Source organism: Oncorhynchus gorbuscha, linkage group LG17 (genome assembly GCF_021184085.1).
Source record: "Oncorhynchus gorbuscha isolate QuinsamMale2020 ecotype Even-year linkage group LG17, OgorEven_v1.0, whole genome shotgun sequence".
Classification (NCBI taxonomy): Eukaryota; Metazoa; Chordata; class Actinopteri; order Salmoniformes; family Salmonidae; genus Oncorhynchus; species Oncorhynchus gorbuscha.
In genome coordinates this window covers 47,254,635-47,274,428 of record NC_060189.1, presented here as the reverse complement: position 1 = coordinate 47,274,428, position 19,794 = coordinate 47,254,635, and the positions used below count along the sequence as shown (strand labels likewise).

The window sequence follows — 19,794 nt, the reverse complement described above, 5'->3', positions numbered from 1 at the left end:
GCGCGCGCGTGCCAGGCGGTCTCGTCTGATCTCAGGGCAGTCGTCTGTGGGGCTCTCTGGCTGCACTCTCTGCTGTCCTGGAAATGATCCTATGATTCTACGAAGGCCTGGACGAGTGTTAGAAATGCAACACCGACAAAGGCACCCGGCAGGCCCAACAGACTGTTATATGGATGGTTTTACATGGTCCGCTCCAAGCCCTCTCCACTGTTCTGATCCATTACAAAGAACGAGATAAAAACACTGAATATATTCTAACCAGTTGGCCTATTCCCCCCCCCCCCCCCCCCCCATGTCCCTTTGCTGCGGCCCCATCTGGTTCGCTCTCCGATGCAATTTGTATAACAGGTAAGTCCACTCTTTTGTGTAAAATTTGAAGCCCATCCAAATGTAATCATATTACCACATTGAACAAAATGAAGAGAGACCATACGCCCAATGGAATTCACGTTGTTACCATAAGCTCTCGTAAAGCGCCGACATCATTCCTTAATCTATCTGACAGTGGGAAAATGGGAGTGGGGGGGGCCCAAATCTCATTGGCTACTGGAGAGATGCCAAAAGGGAGGAAAGGGGGAGGAAAGGGATAGTGAGGAAAGAGAGGGAGAGAAGGAGAGACTGAGGGAGAGATTGATAGGAAGAGCGAGAGGGGGAGTGATAGGAAGAGCGAGAGGGGGAGACAGAGGGAGAGAGTGATAGGAAGAGCGAGAGGGAGAGTGATAGGAAGAGCGAGAGGGGGAGACAGAGGGAGAGAGTGATAGGAAGAGCGAGAGGGGAGAGTGATAGGAAGAGCGAGAGGGAGAGACAGAGGGAGAGAGTGATAGGAAGAGCGAGAGGGAGAGAGTGATAGGAAGAGCGAGAGGGAGAGACAGAGGGAGAGAGTGATAGGAAGAGCGAGAGGGAGAGAGTGATAGGAAGAGCGAGAGGGAGAGACAGAGGGAGAGAGTGATAGGAAGAGCGAGAGGGAGAGAGTGATAGGAAGAGCGAGAGGGAGAGACAGAGGGAGAGAGTGATAGGAAGAGCGAGAGGGAGAGACAGAGGGAGAGAGTGATAGGAAGAGCGAGAGGGAGAGTGATAGGAAGAGCGAGAGGGAGAGACAGAGGGAGAGAGTGATAGGAAGAGCGAGAGGGAGAGTGATAGGAAGAAAGAGAGGGAGAGAAGGAGAGACAGAGGGAGAGAGTGATAGGAAGAGCGAGAGGGAGAGTGATAGGAAGAAAGAGAGGGAGAGAAGGAGAGACAGAGGGAGAGAGTGATAGGAAGAGCGAGAGGGAGAGAGTGATAGGAAGAGCGAGAGGGAGAGTGAGTGTATGCGAGGGAGAGCAAGAGGAATTGTAATTTGTTTACCATGACATCGAGAGTATGATAAATGAGAGAATGATAAATGCGGTCTATTTTAGTTCGCCTATACTGATGTGGTGTAGTCAACTCTGTGTCCATAGAGTATAGAGGCTTTACCAGCTTATAGTCGTTAACTAGATGCGGTGTACTCAACTCTGTGTCCATAGAGTATAGAGGCTTTACCAGCTTTTAGCCGTTAACTAGATGCGGTGTACTCAACTATGTGTCCATAGAGTATAGAGGCTTTACCAGCTTATAGCCGTTAACTAGATGCGGTGTACTCAACTCTGTGTCCATAGAGTATAGAGGCTTTACCAGCTTTTAGCCGTTAACTAGATGCGGTGTACTCAACTATGTGTCCATAGAGTATAGAGGCTTTACCAGCTTTTAGCCGTTAACTAGATGCGGTGTACTCAACTATGTGTCCATAGAGTATAGAGGCTTTACCAGCTTATAGCCGTTAACTAGATGCGGTGTACTCAACTCTGTGTCCATAGAGTATAGAGGCTTTACCAGCTTATAGTCGTTAACTAGATGAGGTGTACTCAACTCTGTGTCCATAGAGTATAGAGGCTTTACCAGCTTTTAGCCGTTAACTAGATGCGGTGTACTCAACTATGTGTCCATAGAGTATAGAGGCTTTACCAGCTTTTAGCCGTTAACTAGATGCGGTGTACTCAACTCTGTGTCCATAGAGTATAGAGGCTTTACCAGCTTATAGCCGTTAACTAGATGCGGTGTACTCAAATATGTGTCCATAGAGTATAGAGGCTTTCCCAGCTTATAGCCGTTAACTAGATGTGGTGTAATCAACTATGTGTCCATAGAGTATAGAGGCTTTACCAGCTTATAGCCGTTAACTAGATGCGGTGTACTCAAATATGTGTCCATAGAGTATAGAGGCTTTACCAGCTTATAGCCGTTAACTAGATGCGGTGTACTCAAATATGTGTCCATAGAGTATAGAGGCTTTACCAGCTTATAGCCGTTAACTAGATGTGCTGATTACTGCCCATAGCTTCGCCCTTCATCTCCACAATGCTGCAGTATAGCTTCACTTACCTCCAGTTCAGTCCATCTATGGAAGAGCTTTTTCAACGCAACGTCCAAAGCAAATGGAGACATTTGCCATAACTGCAGGCGTGTGTTGTCCTTTTATCTATGAAGTGTGTGTTTTTTTTATGTAGGTTTAACTTTAGAATGATCTTATTGGTCATGTTTACGGTATCAGTGTTCACTACGGCTTTCCATTCTTGCATATGTGGTGATATATTTGATATATAAGTTGATAATGCTTGGTTCCCTGGTGCATGTTGTTGTTGTTTAGTATTTACGGGATCCTGGGAGGATAACGGCACCGTTTGTGCCTAAAACCATTCTGAACATTTACTCTCCACTCCTTACCATTCTGGAACGAACGTACAGTATGTTGTCAAAAATATTGTCATTCGTTCATTCATTCACTCATTAGTTCATCCATGCATTCATTCACTCATTAGTTCATCCATGCATTCATTCACTCATTAGTTCATCCATGCATTCATTCATTCATTAGTTCATCCATGCATTCATTCATTCATTAGTTCATCCATGCATTCATTCACTCATTAGTTCATCCATGCATTCATTCATTCATTAGTTCATCCATGCATTCATTCCTTCATTAGTTCATCCATGCATTCATTCATTCATTAGTTCATCCATGCATTCATTCATTCATTAGTTCATCCATGCATTCATTCATTCATTAGTTCATCCATGCATTCATTCATTCATTAGTTCATCCATGCATTCATTCACTCATTAGTTCATCCATGCATTCATTCACTCATTAGTTCATCCATGCATTCATTCACTCATTTCTTCCGTCGTTCATTCATCCGTTTGTTCATTCATTCATGTAGTCATTCATTCGGTATCTACGATGGACTGTTGTGACACATGTATGATGTTTTGCTGCTACGATCCTGCTTTTAGCTCGGAGGAGGGTGGAGAAGACGCTCGAAACAAAACGTGGACGGGCTCCCTTAGTCACGCTGGCCCCGCACCACCCCGAGTCCCCATCAAGCCTTCTTCGCAGTTTCGTGGGTCACTGATTGTCGCACGCTGGTGGTTTTGGCACCGCCCTTTGTTTCTCGTTGTGCAGATCGTCGGTAAACATGTCCAAGTACCCAACAGGCTTTCAGACTGTGTCCCCCAACAATAGAGTTGGTGTTTTGGTCTACGGTCTCAAGTGTGATGTCATGGGGGGGGTTGACGGACCGTGACTGGTCTGCCGTGGTTGACTAGATTTGACCCCTCCTGAATTGGCTAGATTTGCTTAAATGAGCCGCCGATGGCATTTCTTGTGGTTTTCATGTGGTTTAAGAGTGTGGGTCGATTGCAGTCGTGTGTATGCAGTACTGCAGGGATCAACAACTAGATTCAGCCGGGGGACACTTTTTTTTCTGGAGCAGATGGTCAGGCGGCCGGAATATAATTACAAATCATTTGTAGACTGCAAGATGACCGCAAGAAGCCCAAACAGATACAGATTTGACTGAAACATAATCATTTCAAACCTTGCTTAGATTTGTGTTTGATTGCATTTAGAGTATCTCTCCCTTATGCATTGGGGAATACTTTGACATCACTTGGAGCTGTTTTGCTGGTGCAAAAAAGTAGTGTGTGTGCTTATGCGTCTGTGTGCGTGCCTGCCTGCCTACCTGCCTGCACGAGTACCTGCGTGCCTTCCTATGTGTGTACCGTATACAGGCATGCATAATTGTGTTTCTCTACAATATGTGTAGGCTATACATGACCATTATCGATCAATCTCATCACCTGTGGGCGTATACATTATATCCTTTTACAGATGGTACTTACTACCCGAGTATGCACCGGTGTTGTGCCTTTGGGGGGGCTATCACCACTTCCACCAGTCGCTTTCATCTTGAAATATTCAACACGTACAAGACACTGAAGTGAAGCTATTTAACAAATACACGTTTAACACAATTACCGCGTTGGCACATTTAACACTATGTTGAAAGGAGAAAATTCAAATGAAAAAAATAAGCTGTCGGAATTCAACGTCAATTGCACACAACACGGACAGAATGCACTCGTTGTTTTCCTCTGTCCAGGGAATGGATGAACTCCGCTTGACCTCGTTCTATCATATCCATGTCCATCTGTATGGAGTATGGATCCTGAAGCCTCCGGGCAACCCCGGGTAGAGCTTATAGGATTCCAGCCGAACCATAGAGATAATATCTCTCTCTCTCTCTCTATGATCAAAACACTTGTCATAATAGCTCTCTGCTCTCTGCTCCATATCTGACAATACAGTATGTATTGTAATCCCAGTATATTAGTGTCTCTGTGGACTGTCGACCCCCACAGAATCAGGGCCAGCTGTTGCCATGTTTTAGCTCACTGGCTCTGACCCAGCTTTTCTATCATCACATTTTATGCACCACCGGATGTTAACAATAGCATACACACAGTGTCCACGTGAAGTGTAGTGGTTATGTCATCACACACACACACACACACACACACACACACACACACACACACACACACACACACACACACACACACACACACACACACACACACACACACACACACACACACACACACACACACACACACACACACACACACACACACACACACACACACACACACACACACATTGCCTTTCTGTCTCTTTCCCACTGTCTAAATCAGTCTATATGATGAAAACAGAGCAGTGCCGCCTGCATGTCATAGCTAGCCTGCACTCACACACCCTGTGTAGTCTATACTCAAAAACTTGTAGTGTATTAAAAGTTTAAAAAGGCCTCTAAAGTTTGTCATTTCTACTTAAAATGGTTAGACTTTGATTTGCCGTAACTAAAAATGTATCAAACCCCTGCAAAAAAATGTCCATTAATCCACATAATAATTCACATTTCCTGTTGCTGCAGGATTATGTCACTGTTATAGCAAACTGGCTCAAGTTAAGATCCTACATCTGTACAACGTAAGTTAGTGGCTAGAGAATGTAATGGAATGGAATAGAACTCGGTGACGAGAAAGACAACGAGAAGTGTGAGCACTGTGAGAGTCAACGATGATCATTCCAATATCGATCCTGATAAAGCATTTAAAATGAAGTATGGACTGTCATCGTAAATAAACCCGCCGCCACTTTGTGGTTTTGCCACCTATCCACTTATGAGTGGGTGTGAGCCGTTTATTATGCATGGCAGGGCCCCAATGAAAAAACAGTGGGCACCTGGTCGAAACCCCGGTGCACAAAACGTTAGGGTAATTCATTCTTTAAGCATTATTGCCATGGACTGTACACACACACACACACACACACACACACACACACACACACACACACACACACACACACACACACACACACACACACACACACACACACACACACACACACACACACACACACACACACACACACACACACACACACACACACACACACACACACACACACTTCCCCTAACCACTACTCTCTCCTAATCACACGACGTAAACCATTTCCCCGGAGGAAAGGTGATTGAGCACACCCGAGTCTCTGCCTCTGTGAATGTCACGCAACCACTCACCTTTACAGCGCAGCCAATGACGATTTCCCTGTGACCCCTCACTCTGACGTCGACTTGAGCCCGCAGTGTAAACAGCTGCGGAAGACTGGCTGCCGACCTGACTGACTAGTCACACATCCGTGTGTCAGTGGTGTTTGGACCGCAGAACTAGAATGATTAGAGTGGTCACCTCCATTCAGGTCAATTATACCACAATGTGTGGACAGGCGGAAAATGCAGTGTCTTTAATAGGAACATTATATTTCTATGGTTTGGAGCCCCCCCCCTCCACCCCCCCCCCCCTGACCATCATTATACTCCTGTGTATCGTTCCTACTAGAGTAGTTAAAGTAGTGGAACACGTTATTATCTCTCGGGGGGAAATGTGCTTTGCTGCAGAAATCACCCGTTACAACACAACAGATGTTACACAGGAAGTAGGACGCATTACACACAATGAGCCACACATGGCCTCTGACCGTGACCCTGTTGGTTGGGGTTTGTGTTACCAGATGCCTATGGCTCCTGTGTTGTACTGAATGACCCTGCCGTTCAAGGCGTTGCACTGTGTTTGTCAGATGGGTTGTCTATGACATTTACGTGACCCTGTCATTTAAGGTGTCGGTGTGTGTGTGCTATCCAGATATGCCATGTGCTGTATGGGTCTGTGTTAGCCGGATGGGTTGTGATAGCCGTGCTGTGTTTAACAGGATCTACGCTAGCTGTTAGCTGTTAGCTGTGCTGTGTGTTGAGCTCTGCTGGGTCTCTCTATCTGCTCTGAGAGGTGTGGGGGTGACCTTTAAAGTTGGCTCGTGCCATCCCTGTTCACACATAGTAACATCCTGCAGTCTGTCGTACCCTATGTGGGTGTGTGTATGTGTGTATCCTCTTTTCTTTTTGTCATTCCAAACATCCTCTCTTTTAGTTTTGGTAAAACAGCACATCCTGTTCCCGAACATAGTCTTCGTCATTCACATACGTAATGGCTTGATCTCGTTCTTGTATGCACACACACACACACACACACACACACACACACACACACACACACACACACACACACACACACACACACACACACACACACACACACACACACACACACACACACACACACACACACACACACACACACACACACACACACACACACACAGCTTGGAGACAGAAGATTCAAATCTTGTTAAGAAGTGCATTACCCAATCACCACACATCCCCCTCCATCCATCCTCTCTCCTCTCTGCTTTTAAACACAGCTGTGCTCTCCGACGTACAGAAACCATTGTCACGATTCCTCGCACAATTTCCATTTCAAACAGAACCAATATCAAACTTTATCCCCCTCCGAACCCCCCCACCCACCCCAACACCAGATACGATGTGAGCGGAATCGCGGCCAGTCCGCCCCTTTCTCTCTATTCTCCTCCATCACCAGTGCTAATTAGCTGCCATATCCATAATGCAGTGCCATATAAATAAACCATTATTATTTTCTCCTTGCCCTCCCATAGACGGTCAATAGCTGTAGCATGAGCATGTAGAAAAATGTCGAACAGTATGTAATCGGTAATCAGAGGATCATCAGGTGATCATGGAAGCGAGTCCATTTGGTAAGCCAGTCATCTGTGTTAGTATCGATTTTGCTAGGTGTCTTCAATCAGGTTGTTAATAATGGGAGGTTGTAGGAGAGGTGATATGCCCTGTTGGGGGCGATGACCCCTTGTCTGAATCGGTCAACAAACACCTGCAGGTTTTGGTCCTCCCCACAGAGTGTCAAATAGAGGTAGAGAGAAAGAGGGTGGGATAGAGAGGGGGGGGCTGTGGGTGCATCCTGGAGTCTTAAGGACAACCCTTTCAAATAAGCAGACCCCCTTCCCTGTCCCTGCCTCCCTCCTATCCAACCATTGCGTGTTAAAAATACTGAAACAAAATGGAGGTGCCATCAGTAGCCTGTGTGTCAAGGCATCATTGGATATTTATACAAATAAATCAGGACAACACAGCCTAAATATAGGCCCGGCAGTTTGCATGATTTGAGGGACTATCAGGAAAGAAAATGAAGAAGAGAATAAGATAATAGGCAAATGACTATCGGTATATCCCATATCTCACATCTCGCTATGATGTGTCTCTCTCTGCCCTGCTCTGCTCGGCTGTATCGGTCGGTGGCTAGCCTACTTAGCATACAGATGTCATGCCTAGTTATGATTCATGGCCATTTTTGGATTTGAAAGTGGGCCGCCCGGTCGGGAGGTATCATGAATACGAAGTAGATCATGAATTTGAAATGGCAAATTCCACTGTTGTCGGTCGCCGGTTGTTGTTGTTGTTGTTGTTGTTGTTGTTGTTGTTGTTGTTGTTGTTGTTGTTGTTGTTGTTGTTCTCTTGAGCGGCTCCACACAGCAAAAAGAAAAAGACTGCACATTTTAGTTGAGTTGTTGTTTCTTACTATTTCGGTGTTTCTTTTGGTCTCGTGTTCCACTCTGTGAAACGCCCCGTACGGTAGATAATCAGAATAGATTTAGGTTGGTGCTGTACGAGTTTACACGTGGCACTGTGCACACACAAGTTTAGTGGGCATGATATTGTTCAACTGCAACCATTCACCCAATGTGGCCTAACGATGGAGCATCTTAATTGGATCACCCCTGTTGCATGAAATGTACAACTTGTCGTGGATTTGAGGTTTAAAAAATGTCCACTTTCTGACCATATTGTTCCTTTTGAAAAATGGATCAACCCCTGCAAAATGGTCGATTCATTTGAATCCACGTAATAATTCACATCCTGCTCAATTGACGATCCTACATCTGTATACAGGCTATAGTTCAGGCTTTAGCACAACAGTAGGGGCTTATACAGCCAATACAAAAGGCTGAAGGGAAAAAGTCTGAGAACCTTTCTAGTTTACCCTAATCCTAAATCTAACTAAATCAGCTCCTAACCTGATATTGAGACTTGATGTTGATGCTGCTGCTGCAGCATTCTGTCTAGGAACACAGGTCAGCCTAGAGACCGCTGGACACAGTGTACTACTACACACACACACACACACACACACACACACACACACACACACACACACACACACACACACACACACACACACACACACACACACACACACACACACACACACACACACACACACACACACACACACACACACACACACACACACACACACACACACACACACACACACACACACACACACACGCAAAGGATTACACCTCAGAACTACTCTCACTGTTTCTGTCTCTGTCTCTTTAGTTACAGTAACAGCATGTGCTCAGTGCAATCACAGAAATATAGAAACACACAGACAGTAGGCTGTATTTACTGATTTCAGTCACACCACACGTACGCATGCAATCATACTGTGACACTGTGCAGAAGCTCTGAGTCTAGTGTATTTTCTTCCCTCCCTCCTGCCCTCCTGCCTTTCCTGCTGATGTTAGGACACTAGAGAGCAGCCTACACCTTCTTTCTGCGGCCTCCGCAATCACTCCTTCCCTTAGCCATCACTCATTTCTCTCCCCCTAGCAGCACCTACATGTCAATTGTCGACTGGTGCAAGAGACCAAACCCTCTGTCGACACATCTCTCACTCACACAATGAGGAACGACCAGAGAGAAAAATATACCCAAAATAGCCTTGTATTGAAAGAACAAATGTTTCAACATTACACGCAGAACATAGTCAGGAAATCCATCGGCCCGGGCACGTGCAGTGTCATGTGTTACTGGTGTCTCTTTAAGATGGATAAAAGCCCACATATTCAATTCTTCATCTCGCTCCTATTTTAGAATTCGTTTTGATTTGAATAGTGTGGGGCGAGGCATTTTCCTCCTCCTTTTGATGTGTCCCTCGCGGTGCAAGGATGGCAAAGCTCTAGCATGACAGCCAAGCGAAGGAAAAGGCAAAAAAGGCAGAGCTTTCTATATCTCTCAGATGATCATGATCTCTCTCTCTCTCTCTCTCTCTCTCTCTCTGCTTCTGCCTGTGTATCGTCCGTGTGAATGTCTTAGACGACATACGAATGTGACGTGAAAATGACGCCACCTGATTAGAAAGGGTCAGATCAATTTCATCGAGAAAGGATAGAGGAGAGGGAGGGGAAGTGGGAAGGTGGTGGAATTCGGGGGAAGCAACCACAACATCTATAGCGAGCCCCCCCCCCCACCACACACACACACACAAATAGGGAATGAGGGATCAAGAAAATATCTGATATTCAGATTGGAGAAGGTTTAACATTTGAAATGAAGTATAGCTAGGCTATCCCCCTGGCCCCTTGTCTTTTTAACCAACTAGAGATACTGCAGTAGGCACGCCAGACAAATGCTCTTTCTCTTCCAACCACCAACGCGAGCACGGCATCTCTTTTCACAATCCAGCCCTCTCCCCAAAGGTTCCTTACAACACAAGGGCTTTACTGTGAATAGCAATTCATTTATTTAAACATGATATTTTTTCGTAGTTTACAAAAGAAATAGGATAGCATTTTGCATCTTTTTTTTTCTCCCACTCTTTGCGTTTTAAACATGTTTTACACTGATTTTATAATCTTATTTATTTTTATTTTTTTATTATCCAACTTTGCAATCTTTTTTTTATTTTTTGGGGGGTCGTTGTCATGTTTTTGTTGTTGTCGTTGTATTACCACAATAAAAATGGTGTGTTTATGGCTGGCCAGTGTGTCCCCAGGTGGTCTTTAGACAATAGCAGAATATTCTGAAGTAAGAAATAATATCCACTCCTGGTGTAGAGAAGAAGAAGAAAGAAGAAGAAACCGTTGGGGCCTACAAACATAGTAATCCTCTCTGGTCATTCTGTATAAAGTCAACATAATATTCCATCTCTGGTGATTCTGTTTGTCAAGTCAACAGGCAAAATAGAGTCTGGTCTCCATAGTGTCCATAGAGGCCCTTCAGATCCACAGCAATAAATCCACGGTCTCAGTCAGTCCTCCACCCTTCTCCTCCACAGTAGGGGGGGGGGGGGCGAGCAGCACAGTGTGACACAGTGTAAATAGTGTCCATAGCAGGATCCCTGGTTTCAATCCTCATTTATACAACCCCAACCCACCCAATATATCCCATATATCCAAAAAGGGTCTCTGTAGTAGTCCATATTATCCACACAAAATCACGTAAACACAGACATTTCCATACACACTCCAAAGGGTCGGATCAGACCTCGCACTCCCGGGAGGGCTGCTGCTGGCAGGTGCAGGAGCCATACTCGTTGATGATGACCAGGGCCCCCTCGATGTGGTTGGGCTTGTAGTCGACGTAGTACTCCGGCGTGGACATGGTGGCCATCTGCTGCATGCTCTGCTTCTGCTTCTGCTTGCGCCGATGGCTGCTGAAGCACTGGCGCACCTGCCGCACGCCCGCCGGGAAACACTTCCAGGTCACGTAGAGCATCAGCACCACAATGAGGAAGGAGAAGATGAGCGCCATGGTGCCCGTCACCACCTTGTGGATCTGCATGGTGCTCTCTATGTCGTCGAGGTTAGCCACGGTCACCGTGAAGGAATTGGTGATGACTGCACCACCCTCGGCGGCTGGCGGATCGTAGGGATTGGCCGTGGGGCCGCCCCAGGCCTGGTCCTTGGCGGTGTAGCCTGGGTACCAGCTCATGGTTGTGGTGGACTGGTCGCCGCCGTCCTCGCACAGCTGGAAGGCGTAGACCGCGTCCAGTACGTCCTCGCCCTGCGCCACGTCCGGGCTTGAGCACAGCAGCTGGCTGTCCCGCTGGCCCCGGAAAGCACTCAGCCACTGGGCCAGGGCACACACGTTGCGGCTGCATTCCCACTCGTTGCCTGCCAAAGTGATGCTGCCCAGGGACGACCACGAATCCAGGATGCGCTGCTCCACGGCCGTCAGCCGGTTGGCGTCCAGCATGAGGGCCTTGAGGTTGGGCACGCTCTCGAAGACGTGCGGCTCGATGTATGCGATCTCATTGGCCGATAGGTCGATCTTCTCCAGGAAAGGCCAGGTCCAGTCCAGGGTGCTGACCACAACGGTAGCTCGGTTGTTGCGCATGTAGAGCGTGCGCAGTGAGATGAGGCGGGGGAAGTGGGCCAGGTTGACTTTGACCAGCTCATTGTGCTCCAGGTGCAGCTCGGTGAGCTTGAAGAGCCCGGCGAAGGAGTTCCGCGCCAGGCTCTGAAGCTGGTTGTAGCCCAGGTCCAGGAACTGCATGCTCCGGCAGTCCTGGAAGATCCTCACTGGGACAAACTTGAGGGCGTTGTAGCGCAAATGCAAATTGGTTAGCTTCCTCAGGCCGTGGAACAGGTCGGGTTCCAGCGCCTGCAGCCTGTTGTACGATAGGTCCAGGATGCGCAGGTTGGGGAGGGGCCTGAAAGTGCCATTGGGCAGGCTCTCGATATGGTTGGTGCTCAGGTCGAGTTCCTTGACTCGGCGCAGCCTGTCGAAGGTGCCCTCTTCCACCACGTCGATGTTGTTATGATCCAAGTAGAGCCAGGTGAGCTGTGACAGGCCAGCGAAGTGGCCCTCGCGCAACTCCGTCAGGTTGTTCTCGCGCATGGACAGGCCCAGGGCGCTGCTCAGGTTGCGCGGAACGTCGGTGAGATTGAGCCCCTCGCAGTAGAGCAGCTTGCTGTCGCAGCGGCATAACCGTGGGCAGACTCCCTCCACAGAGGGGACCATTTTGAGCATGATGCCCAGCGAGCACCACAGCAGCAGTATCAACCCAGGGGGCTTCCTCAGGGGCCACTTTAGGTACAAGCCAATTAGAAGGAAATCCATCAGCCTGAAAATCCTTTGATAGATCCTCAGAGAAAATGTCCATTGGAATCGTTCCGGTATTATTCTGTCATGGTTCACATCGTAATTTGTAAACTCTCCCCGGCAGGAAACCAGCTCTCGTACTTTTTTTGTATTCCCTTTCTTGTAGTGAATTGTGTTGTGCGTGTGTCTTTTTCCCCAAGGTATTTACTTATATAGAAAGGAGGAGGAATCCAGTGTGGGGGAAAAAAAGAAAAGAACAGGGTCGAGGGATAAAGGGCAAGTCACTTTGCTCATGTTAGATATCAGAGGGCAAGAGGCGAGCAGAGAGGGGTAAAAAAATGCTTTCTTCGTCGAGCGATCGCATATGAAAGGAATCCTACTCACCCCTATCCAGAGACGGACAACCCCTATTCAGCGACTCCCTTTGTGCCCGCACTAATTATGTACGAATCTAAAAAAGGACCCCAGTGTGGTACAAATTTGCCACCCCCCCTCGTCCTTTTCAGCCAGGACACCAGATCCTGGCAGGCTTACAATGTCTTAGTTCTCCTCGAGTGAAAGAAGCCAGAAAAGACCCAAGGAATCCAAGTGGATGCTTGTTAGGAAGTGCAAGTTCCCTGCTCGGCTGCATGCATGAGTGCCGTGCCTCCTCGCTCTCTCTCGCTCTCTCGCCCTCCTGCTCCTCTGCAGTCACTGCTACTGCGATGATCCCGGAGAAAAACCAAGCCAACCAAGAAAGGAGAGGAAAAAATGACTCAAAACTCTTTTTCTTCTTCTTAACCCCTCTCGATAAAGACTGGTGGCCGATCTGTCAACACAAATTACCGTCCGTCACTTGAAGTGATCACTGACCTGCACGGCTTAAATCCAGTCAGCTCTGTCATTATTATTTCAGTGAGCGACCGGCGCGCTTCAGAAAGAATGTATTGGAAGGATAACGATGGGTAATGCCAGGGTCTCTCTCCTTCTCTTATCTCTCTCTCTGTTCCCCCCTTTGATTTTTGTCCTTTCTTTTTAGTATCCTTCTTTCAGATCCCCACTTATCTCCTGTGAGAAGCCCCTTGACTCCTGCGTCCTCCTGTCTTTTGGGTTCTGTTCATATCCACTTGTGTTGTTAGTGGTGTTTTCCCCTGGTCGGTTGGAGGGATTTTGTTGGTTGAGGCTGGACAGCTGAGAGGCTGAGGAGGCTGCTAGTAGGGAGGCAGAGGTGGTGTGTGACAGGGATGGAGAGGAGAGGCAGGGCACTCTTCACTTCGATCCCTCGCTTGCAGCAGACTAGTGTACTGGCAGAGCATGCAGAGGCACCGTCTGTTCACTGAGTGTCGTAAGCCTCTCACAATTCAGACTGGCCCCACACTCTCTCTCTCTCTCGGGCTTGTTCGTTCACTCACTCTCTCTCTCTCTCTCCCCTCTGCCTTCCTCTATCTCTCTCTTACTCTCTCGCTCAATTTTGTTCAGTGTTTGAAACGTTTCCATATTCAAAAGGGGCCGGGCTTAAAAACTGGGGCTTTATTGAAGCGCAGAACCTCTCTCTCTCTCTCTCTCTCTCTCTCTCTCTCTCTCTCTCTCTCTCTCTCTCTCTCTCTCTCTCTCTCTCTCTCTGTCTCTCTGTCTCTCTCGCTCTCTGTCTATGTCTCTCTCTCTCTCTGTCTCTCTCTCTCTGTCTCTCTCTCTGTCTCTCTCTCTCTCTCTCTCTGTCTCTCTCTCTCTCTCTCTCTCTCTCTCTCTCTCTCTCTCTCTCTCTCTCTCTCTCTCTCTCTCCTCACTCACCCTCCCTCCCTGTAATGAATTGAAACAAGCCATCTACAATATCTGATTCTTCTCTTCTTGTAGAATCCAGTCTCCCTCATTATTGCAGACTAATATTCCACTAATGATTGAAAGGGTGTTCTATGTGCGTTCTATCCCTCCAGCTGGGAAATGTTCCAAAGTCTTGGCTGAACCGATGGGGCTGATGCTGCATAATTACATAACAATACAGATGTCATAATAATAATAATAATAATAATATTCATGATTTGTGATCGAAACAATGTTATTGTATGCCCTGATTCTACACACTTTTTGACACATTTAATGGTAAATGACTCAGCTCACTTTATTGGGCCTCATCTGAATATGGTGTACAGAGCCTTTGGAAGGTATTCAGACTCCTTGATTTTTGTTCACATTTTGTTACCTTACAGCCTTATTCTAAAATGGATTAAATAAACACAATCCTCAGAAATCTATACACAATACCCCATAATGACGAAGGGAAAACAGGTTTGCAGAACTTAAATGTATTAGAAGTTAAAAACAGAAATACCTTAAGTATTCACCCGTTGCTATGAGACTCAAAATTGAGCACATGTGCATCCTGTTTCCATTGATCATCTTTGAGATGTTTCTACAACTTGATTGGAGTCCACCTGGAGTAAATTCAATTGATTTGACATGATTTGGAAAGGCACACACTTGTCTATATAAGGTCCCACAGTTGACAGTGCATGTCAGAGCAAAAACCAAGCCATGAGGTCGAAGGAATTGTCAGTGGAGCTCTGAGACAGAATTGTGTTGAGGCAAAGATCTGGTGAAGGGCACCAAAACATTTCTGCAGCATTGAAGGACCACAAGACAACAGTGGCTTCCGTCCTTCTTAAATGGAATATGTTTGGAACCACCAGGACTGTTCCTATAGCTGGACAAACTGAGCAATCGGGGGAGAAGGGCCTTGGTCAGGGAGCTAACCAAGAAACCGATGGCCACTCTGACAGAGCTCTAGAGTTCCTCTGTGGACATAGGACAACCATCTCTGCAGCACTCCATCAACCAGGCCTTTATGGTAGAGTGGCCAGATGACAGCCCGCTTTGAGTTTTCCAAAAGGCACCAAAAGACTCTCAGTCCATGAGAAACAAGATTATCTGGTCTGATGGTAGCAAGATTGAACTCTTTGGTCTGAATGCCAAGCATCACCTCTGGAGGAAACCTTGCACCATCCCTGTGATGAGCATCGTTGTGGCAGCATCATGCTGTGGGGATCTTTGTCAGTGGCAGGGACTGGGAGACTAGTCAGGATCGAGGCAAAGATGAACAGAGCAAAGTACAGAGAGATCCTTGATGAAAACCTCAGACTGGGGTCCTGACTCATCTGAACAATAACCTTAACAGGACAACGACCCTAAGCACACAGCCATGAAAACGCAGGAGTGGCTTCGGGACAAGTCTCTGGATGTCCTTGAGTGGCCCAGCCAGAGTCCAGACTGGAACCCGATCAAACTTCTCTGGAGAGACCTGAAAGTAGCTGTGCAGCATCGCCCCACATCCAACATGACAGAGCTTGAGAAGATCTGCAGAAAGGAAAGGGAGAAACTCCCCAAATACAGGTGTGCCAAGCTTGTAGTGTCATACTCAAGAAGACTCAAGGCTGTAATATCTGCCAAAGACGCTGTCACATCTACTCCCGCTCCCCCTCTCTGGCCCTAGTTGTCGCTAGTTGTCTCATCATTACGCACACCTGCCACCATCGTTATGTGCACCTGCACCTCATGACACACACCTGGACTCCATAACCTTCCTGATTGCCTCCCCTATATCTGTCACTCCCTTTGGTTCTTTCCCCAGGCGTTATTCACTCTGTTTCTGTTTCATGTCTATGCTTTTTGTGTTTCTTGTTTTGTACTATGTTTTATTTATTATTTAATTGCACTCCCTGTAGTTATTACATGGATTTATTTTTCTTACTGGTGATGTCACATCCAAGGGCGGCTGCCGAAGCAACCGTGGATGCATCAGGTGGCTCGTCAGGCTTCCATGCCTCAGCTGGCTACACAGGTTCTCAAACCTCAATTGGCTCGACAGGTTCTCAAGCCTCGATTGGCTCGACAGGTTCTCAAGACGCTGTTGGCTCGTCAGGCTTCTATGCCTCAGCTGGCTCGACAGGTTCTCAAGCCTCAATTGGCTCGACAGGTTCTCAAGCCTCGATTGGCTCGACAGGTTCTCAAGACGCTGTTGGCTCGTCAGGCTTCCATGCCTCAGCTGGCTTGTCGGGATCTCATGCCTCAGCCTGCTCGTCGGGCTCCCATGCCTCAGCCAGCTCGTCGGGCTCCCATGTCTCAGCCGGCTCGACGGGCTCCCATGCCTTAGCCGGCTCGCCGGGCTTCCATGCCTCACCTGGCTCTACAGGTTCCTGCGCTTCAGCAGAAGCTTTCGGCCCAGTCCTGGTCCTCGGACTGTCCCCCTGGTCGGCGTCCTGCGGCTGGAGCCACGTGTCAGGGAGGGGGTACTGTCACGTCTACTCCCGCTCCTCCTCTCTGCCACTATTGTTATGCGCACCTGCGCCTCATGACACTCACCTGGATTCTATCACCTTCCTGATTACCTCCCATATATATGTCACTCCCTTTGGTTCTTTCCCCAGGCGTTATTGACTCTCTTGCTTTTTCATGCCTGTACGCTTTTCATATTTCTTGTTTTGTACTATGTTCTATTTATTTTTTACATTTGCAGTCTCTGCACTTGCTTCCCGACTCCCAGCGTACATGTTACAGGTGCAGAGAGCATTGGGTCAGTAACTGAAAGGTTGCTGGATCAAATTGCCGAGCTGACAAGGAAAAAATCTGTTATTCTGCCCCTGAGCAAGGCAGTTAACCCACTGTTCCCCGGGGACTGAAGACGTGGATGTCGATTTAAGGCAGCCCCCCCGCAGCTCTCTGATTCAGAGGGGTTGGGTTAAATGCGGAAGACAGATTTCAGTTGAAGGCATTCAGTTTTACCACTGACTAGGTATCCCCCTTTCCCTTTCAACAAAATACTGAGTAAAGGGTCTGAATACTTAAGTAAATGTAACGTTTTTTATTTTGTAAAAATCTGCAAAAAAAATCCCAAAATCAGATTTTGCTTTGTCATAATAGGGTATTGTGTGTAGATTGATGAGGGAAAAATCAATGTATTAAATATAAATAATAATAAGAAGAAGAAGGCTGTAACGTAACAAAATGTGGAAAAAGTCAAGCGGTCTGAATACATTCCGAATGCACTATATATGGCAGCATTACCCTACATTACCCTGCTATGGATGCTTTTGTTTTTAGGGACCAAACCGACCAGAAATGTATGCTTAAAATGGCAGTTGGTCAAAACATTTTTTTTCTTCCTTTTTTCTTTTAATGAACAGAAGTGCAAAGACCGTAGCATGGTGAGAGTATGGTTTCCAAATGTCATGGGGGTTTGCCGACTCTACGATTCACGCACTATGATTAAGCTCCTTGCATTGATATATCCTAGCTTTTATTTCCTTGTCCATTGAACGGAAAAGAGTCAAACCAAACTAGATCAAGTACATCGGCATTTGGTAACATGTACTGCTGCCTGCCTGGTCTCTTTTTCACGGTTGTTTGAGGACCCGGCTGTCCAGTGTGAATACAGATTTGATCTGTTGCCACTTAGAGACGGACAGTGTTACATAATATATTCCTCTCAGAGAGGTCCCCACGCTCCCAGCTCCCAGGGTACCCTGGTTCACGGACCCCGCCCGTCTCTCCCAACCCTTGTCATCTCACTCCCGTTCATTTCAAATGACAATGAGCTGTGACGAATCTGATGATTCGGTCCTTTACATGACGCAAACATGCCATGCCGCTCTCCCTCCCTCTCCCCCATCCCTCCTTTCTGACAGCAGACATAACTTTCACATCATGACTCCTTGCTAAGGTGTTCTGCTGTGGATTTAGTCAGAAGTCAAAAGTGCCACGTCGGCCCTGGCTCATCTGGTAATTGGCGTGTCGGTCTGTCTACTATTCCAGGGCCCGTATTCATAAAGTGTTTAATAGACTGGTGATCGAGGATCATTTTTGCCTTTTGTATCATAATGAAGATGATTATATGGACAGGGGGGACCTGATCCTAGATCTGCACTCCTACTCTGAAACCCTTAATGAATATGTGTCTAAGGAAAGCCATCAACAGCTCCAAAGACCCGGGGTTTACTAGCGACAGTTAAAGGATGGTTGGACGGCGACAGAGATCCTACTCTCACCTTTGCTTTACCTCCACGGTCGCTCATTTCTCATTCATAATTAAGTAGCCAATCTAACTGAAATTCATGACGGACATATTAACACTGCAGCTATAGCAACTAACGTTCAACCATTCTGAAGGAGCAGGGCGTTTTTTTTCGCTCTGAATGCCACAGACTTATCTTGAGTACTCGTTAGTGATGCTCCAACGAAACATGTCCCTTTCACCTTCTTGTGGTTTAGTGTTTTGCTGTTTTCACGCCTTCGGAAGGCTGCCCCTGCAAAGCTTCCACAGTGGGAAGAGACATTAAAATGCACCGTGAGGGGAGAAGTAAAACTATGGGACGTGGACGACGTCTCCCAGTCAGACATATCTCGTCCCTGCCCCTCTACCTCGGCCCGCCTCTCGTCAGACCCGTAACGGATGGATTGCTACACCCACTAATGAGTTGGCAGCACCATAATGACTTAACACAGCAGACAGGAGATAGGTGTACCGGGGTCATCCGTTTTAAACCATTTAAGAGATTGTGGCTGCGGAGAGGGCAGACACGTGCGCGCGCGCGCGAGCATGCATGCACACATACCCACGCACAAACACCGTCCTATTAACGATGAGCGGTAGGTGCAGGTAGGAATCTCGACTCGTCTGAACAATAACCTTCATTTGTTCCTTCAAAACCACGTCATTGCTGCTTCTGGTAGGTTAGAGTAGACTAGAGGGAGGATAAGCAGCATTTGGGAAACTAGGGCATTACCTTTCCCTCCCCTTCTATTTTGACTCGTGAACATTCAAAGAAACCAAGATGATTTTTCCGAGTTATTTCGGAAAAGGGGGACATTTCGACTGGGGGGGAAACAATTGTGTGGAGAGAACATGGCATGCTTCTTTCGCTGAGGGGACTTCCGCATCCCCGGGAAAACGAGACTGAAATGACAGAACGCCAGTCTGTGTGCCCGGAGATTAAAAAGCAGAACAAATTAAAACATCTCGAGTGAAATCGCCATCTTCGTGGAACTAATGTGTGGGCGACTCAACTTTGGAGAGCGGGAGAGAGAGAGACTTTACATGCCGTGATTCACTCCTCTCTCTTTTCTTTCCTTCCATTCT

At 47.1% G+C, this 19,794-nt stretch overlaps 2 protein-coding genes across 4 annotated transcripts in view; one reads left to right on the top strand and one right to left on the bottom strand.

The window, feature by feature from the left end:
* LOC124001287 (catenin alpha-2) overlaps nt 1-19,794 on the top strand; it is a 724,530-nt gene that overhangs the window by 482,810 nt on the left and 221,926 nt on the right. The window lies entirely within an intron of this gene.
* LOC124001288 (leucine-rich repeat transmembrane neuronal protein 1-like) lies at nt 9,414-14,080 on the bottom strand. Its single transcript, XM_046307953.1, has one exon. It carries the CDS (start codon nt 12,702-12,704, stop codon nt 11,121-11,123), a length of 1,584 nt encoding a protein of 527 aa, XP_046163909.1. The 5' UTR covers nt 12,705-14,080; the 3' UTR covers nt 9,414-11,120.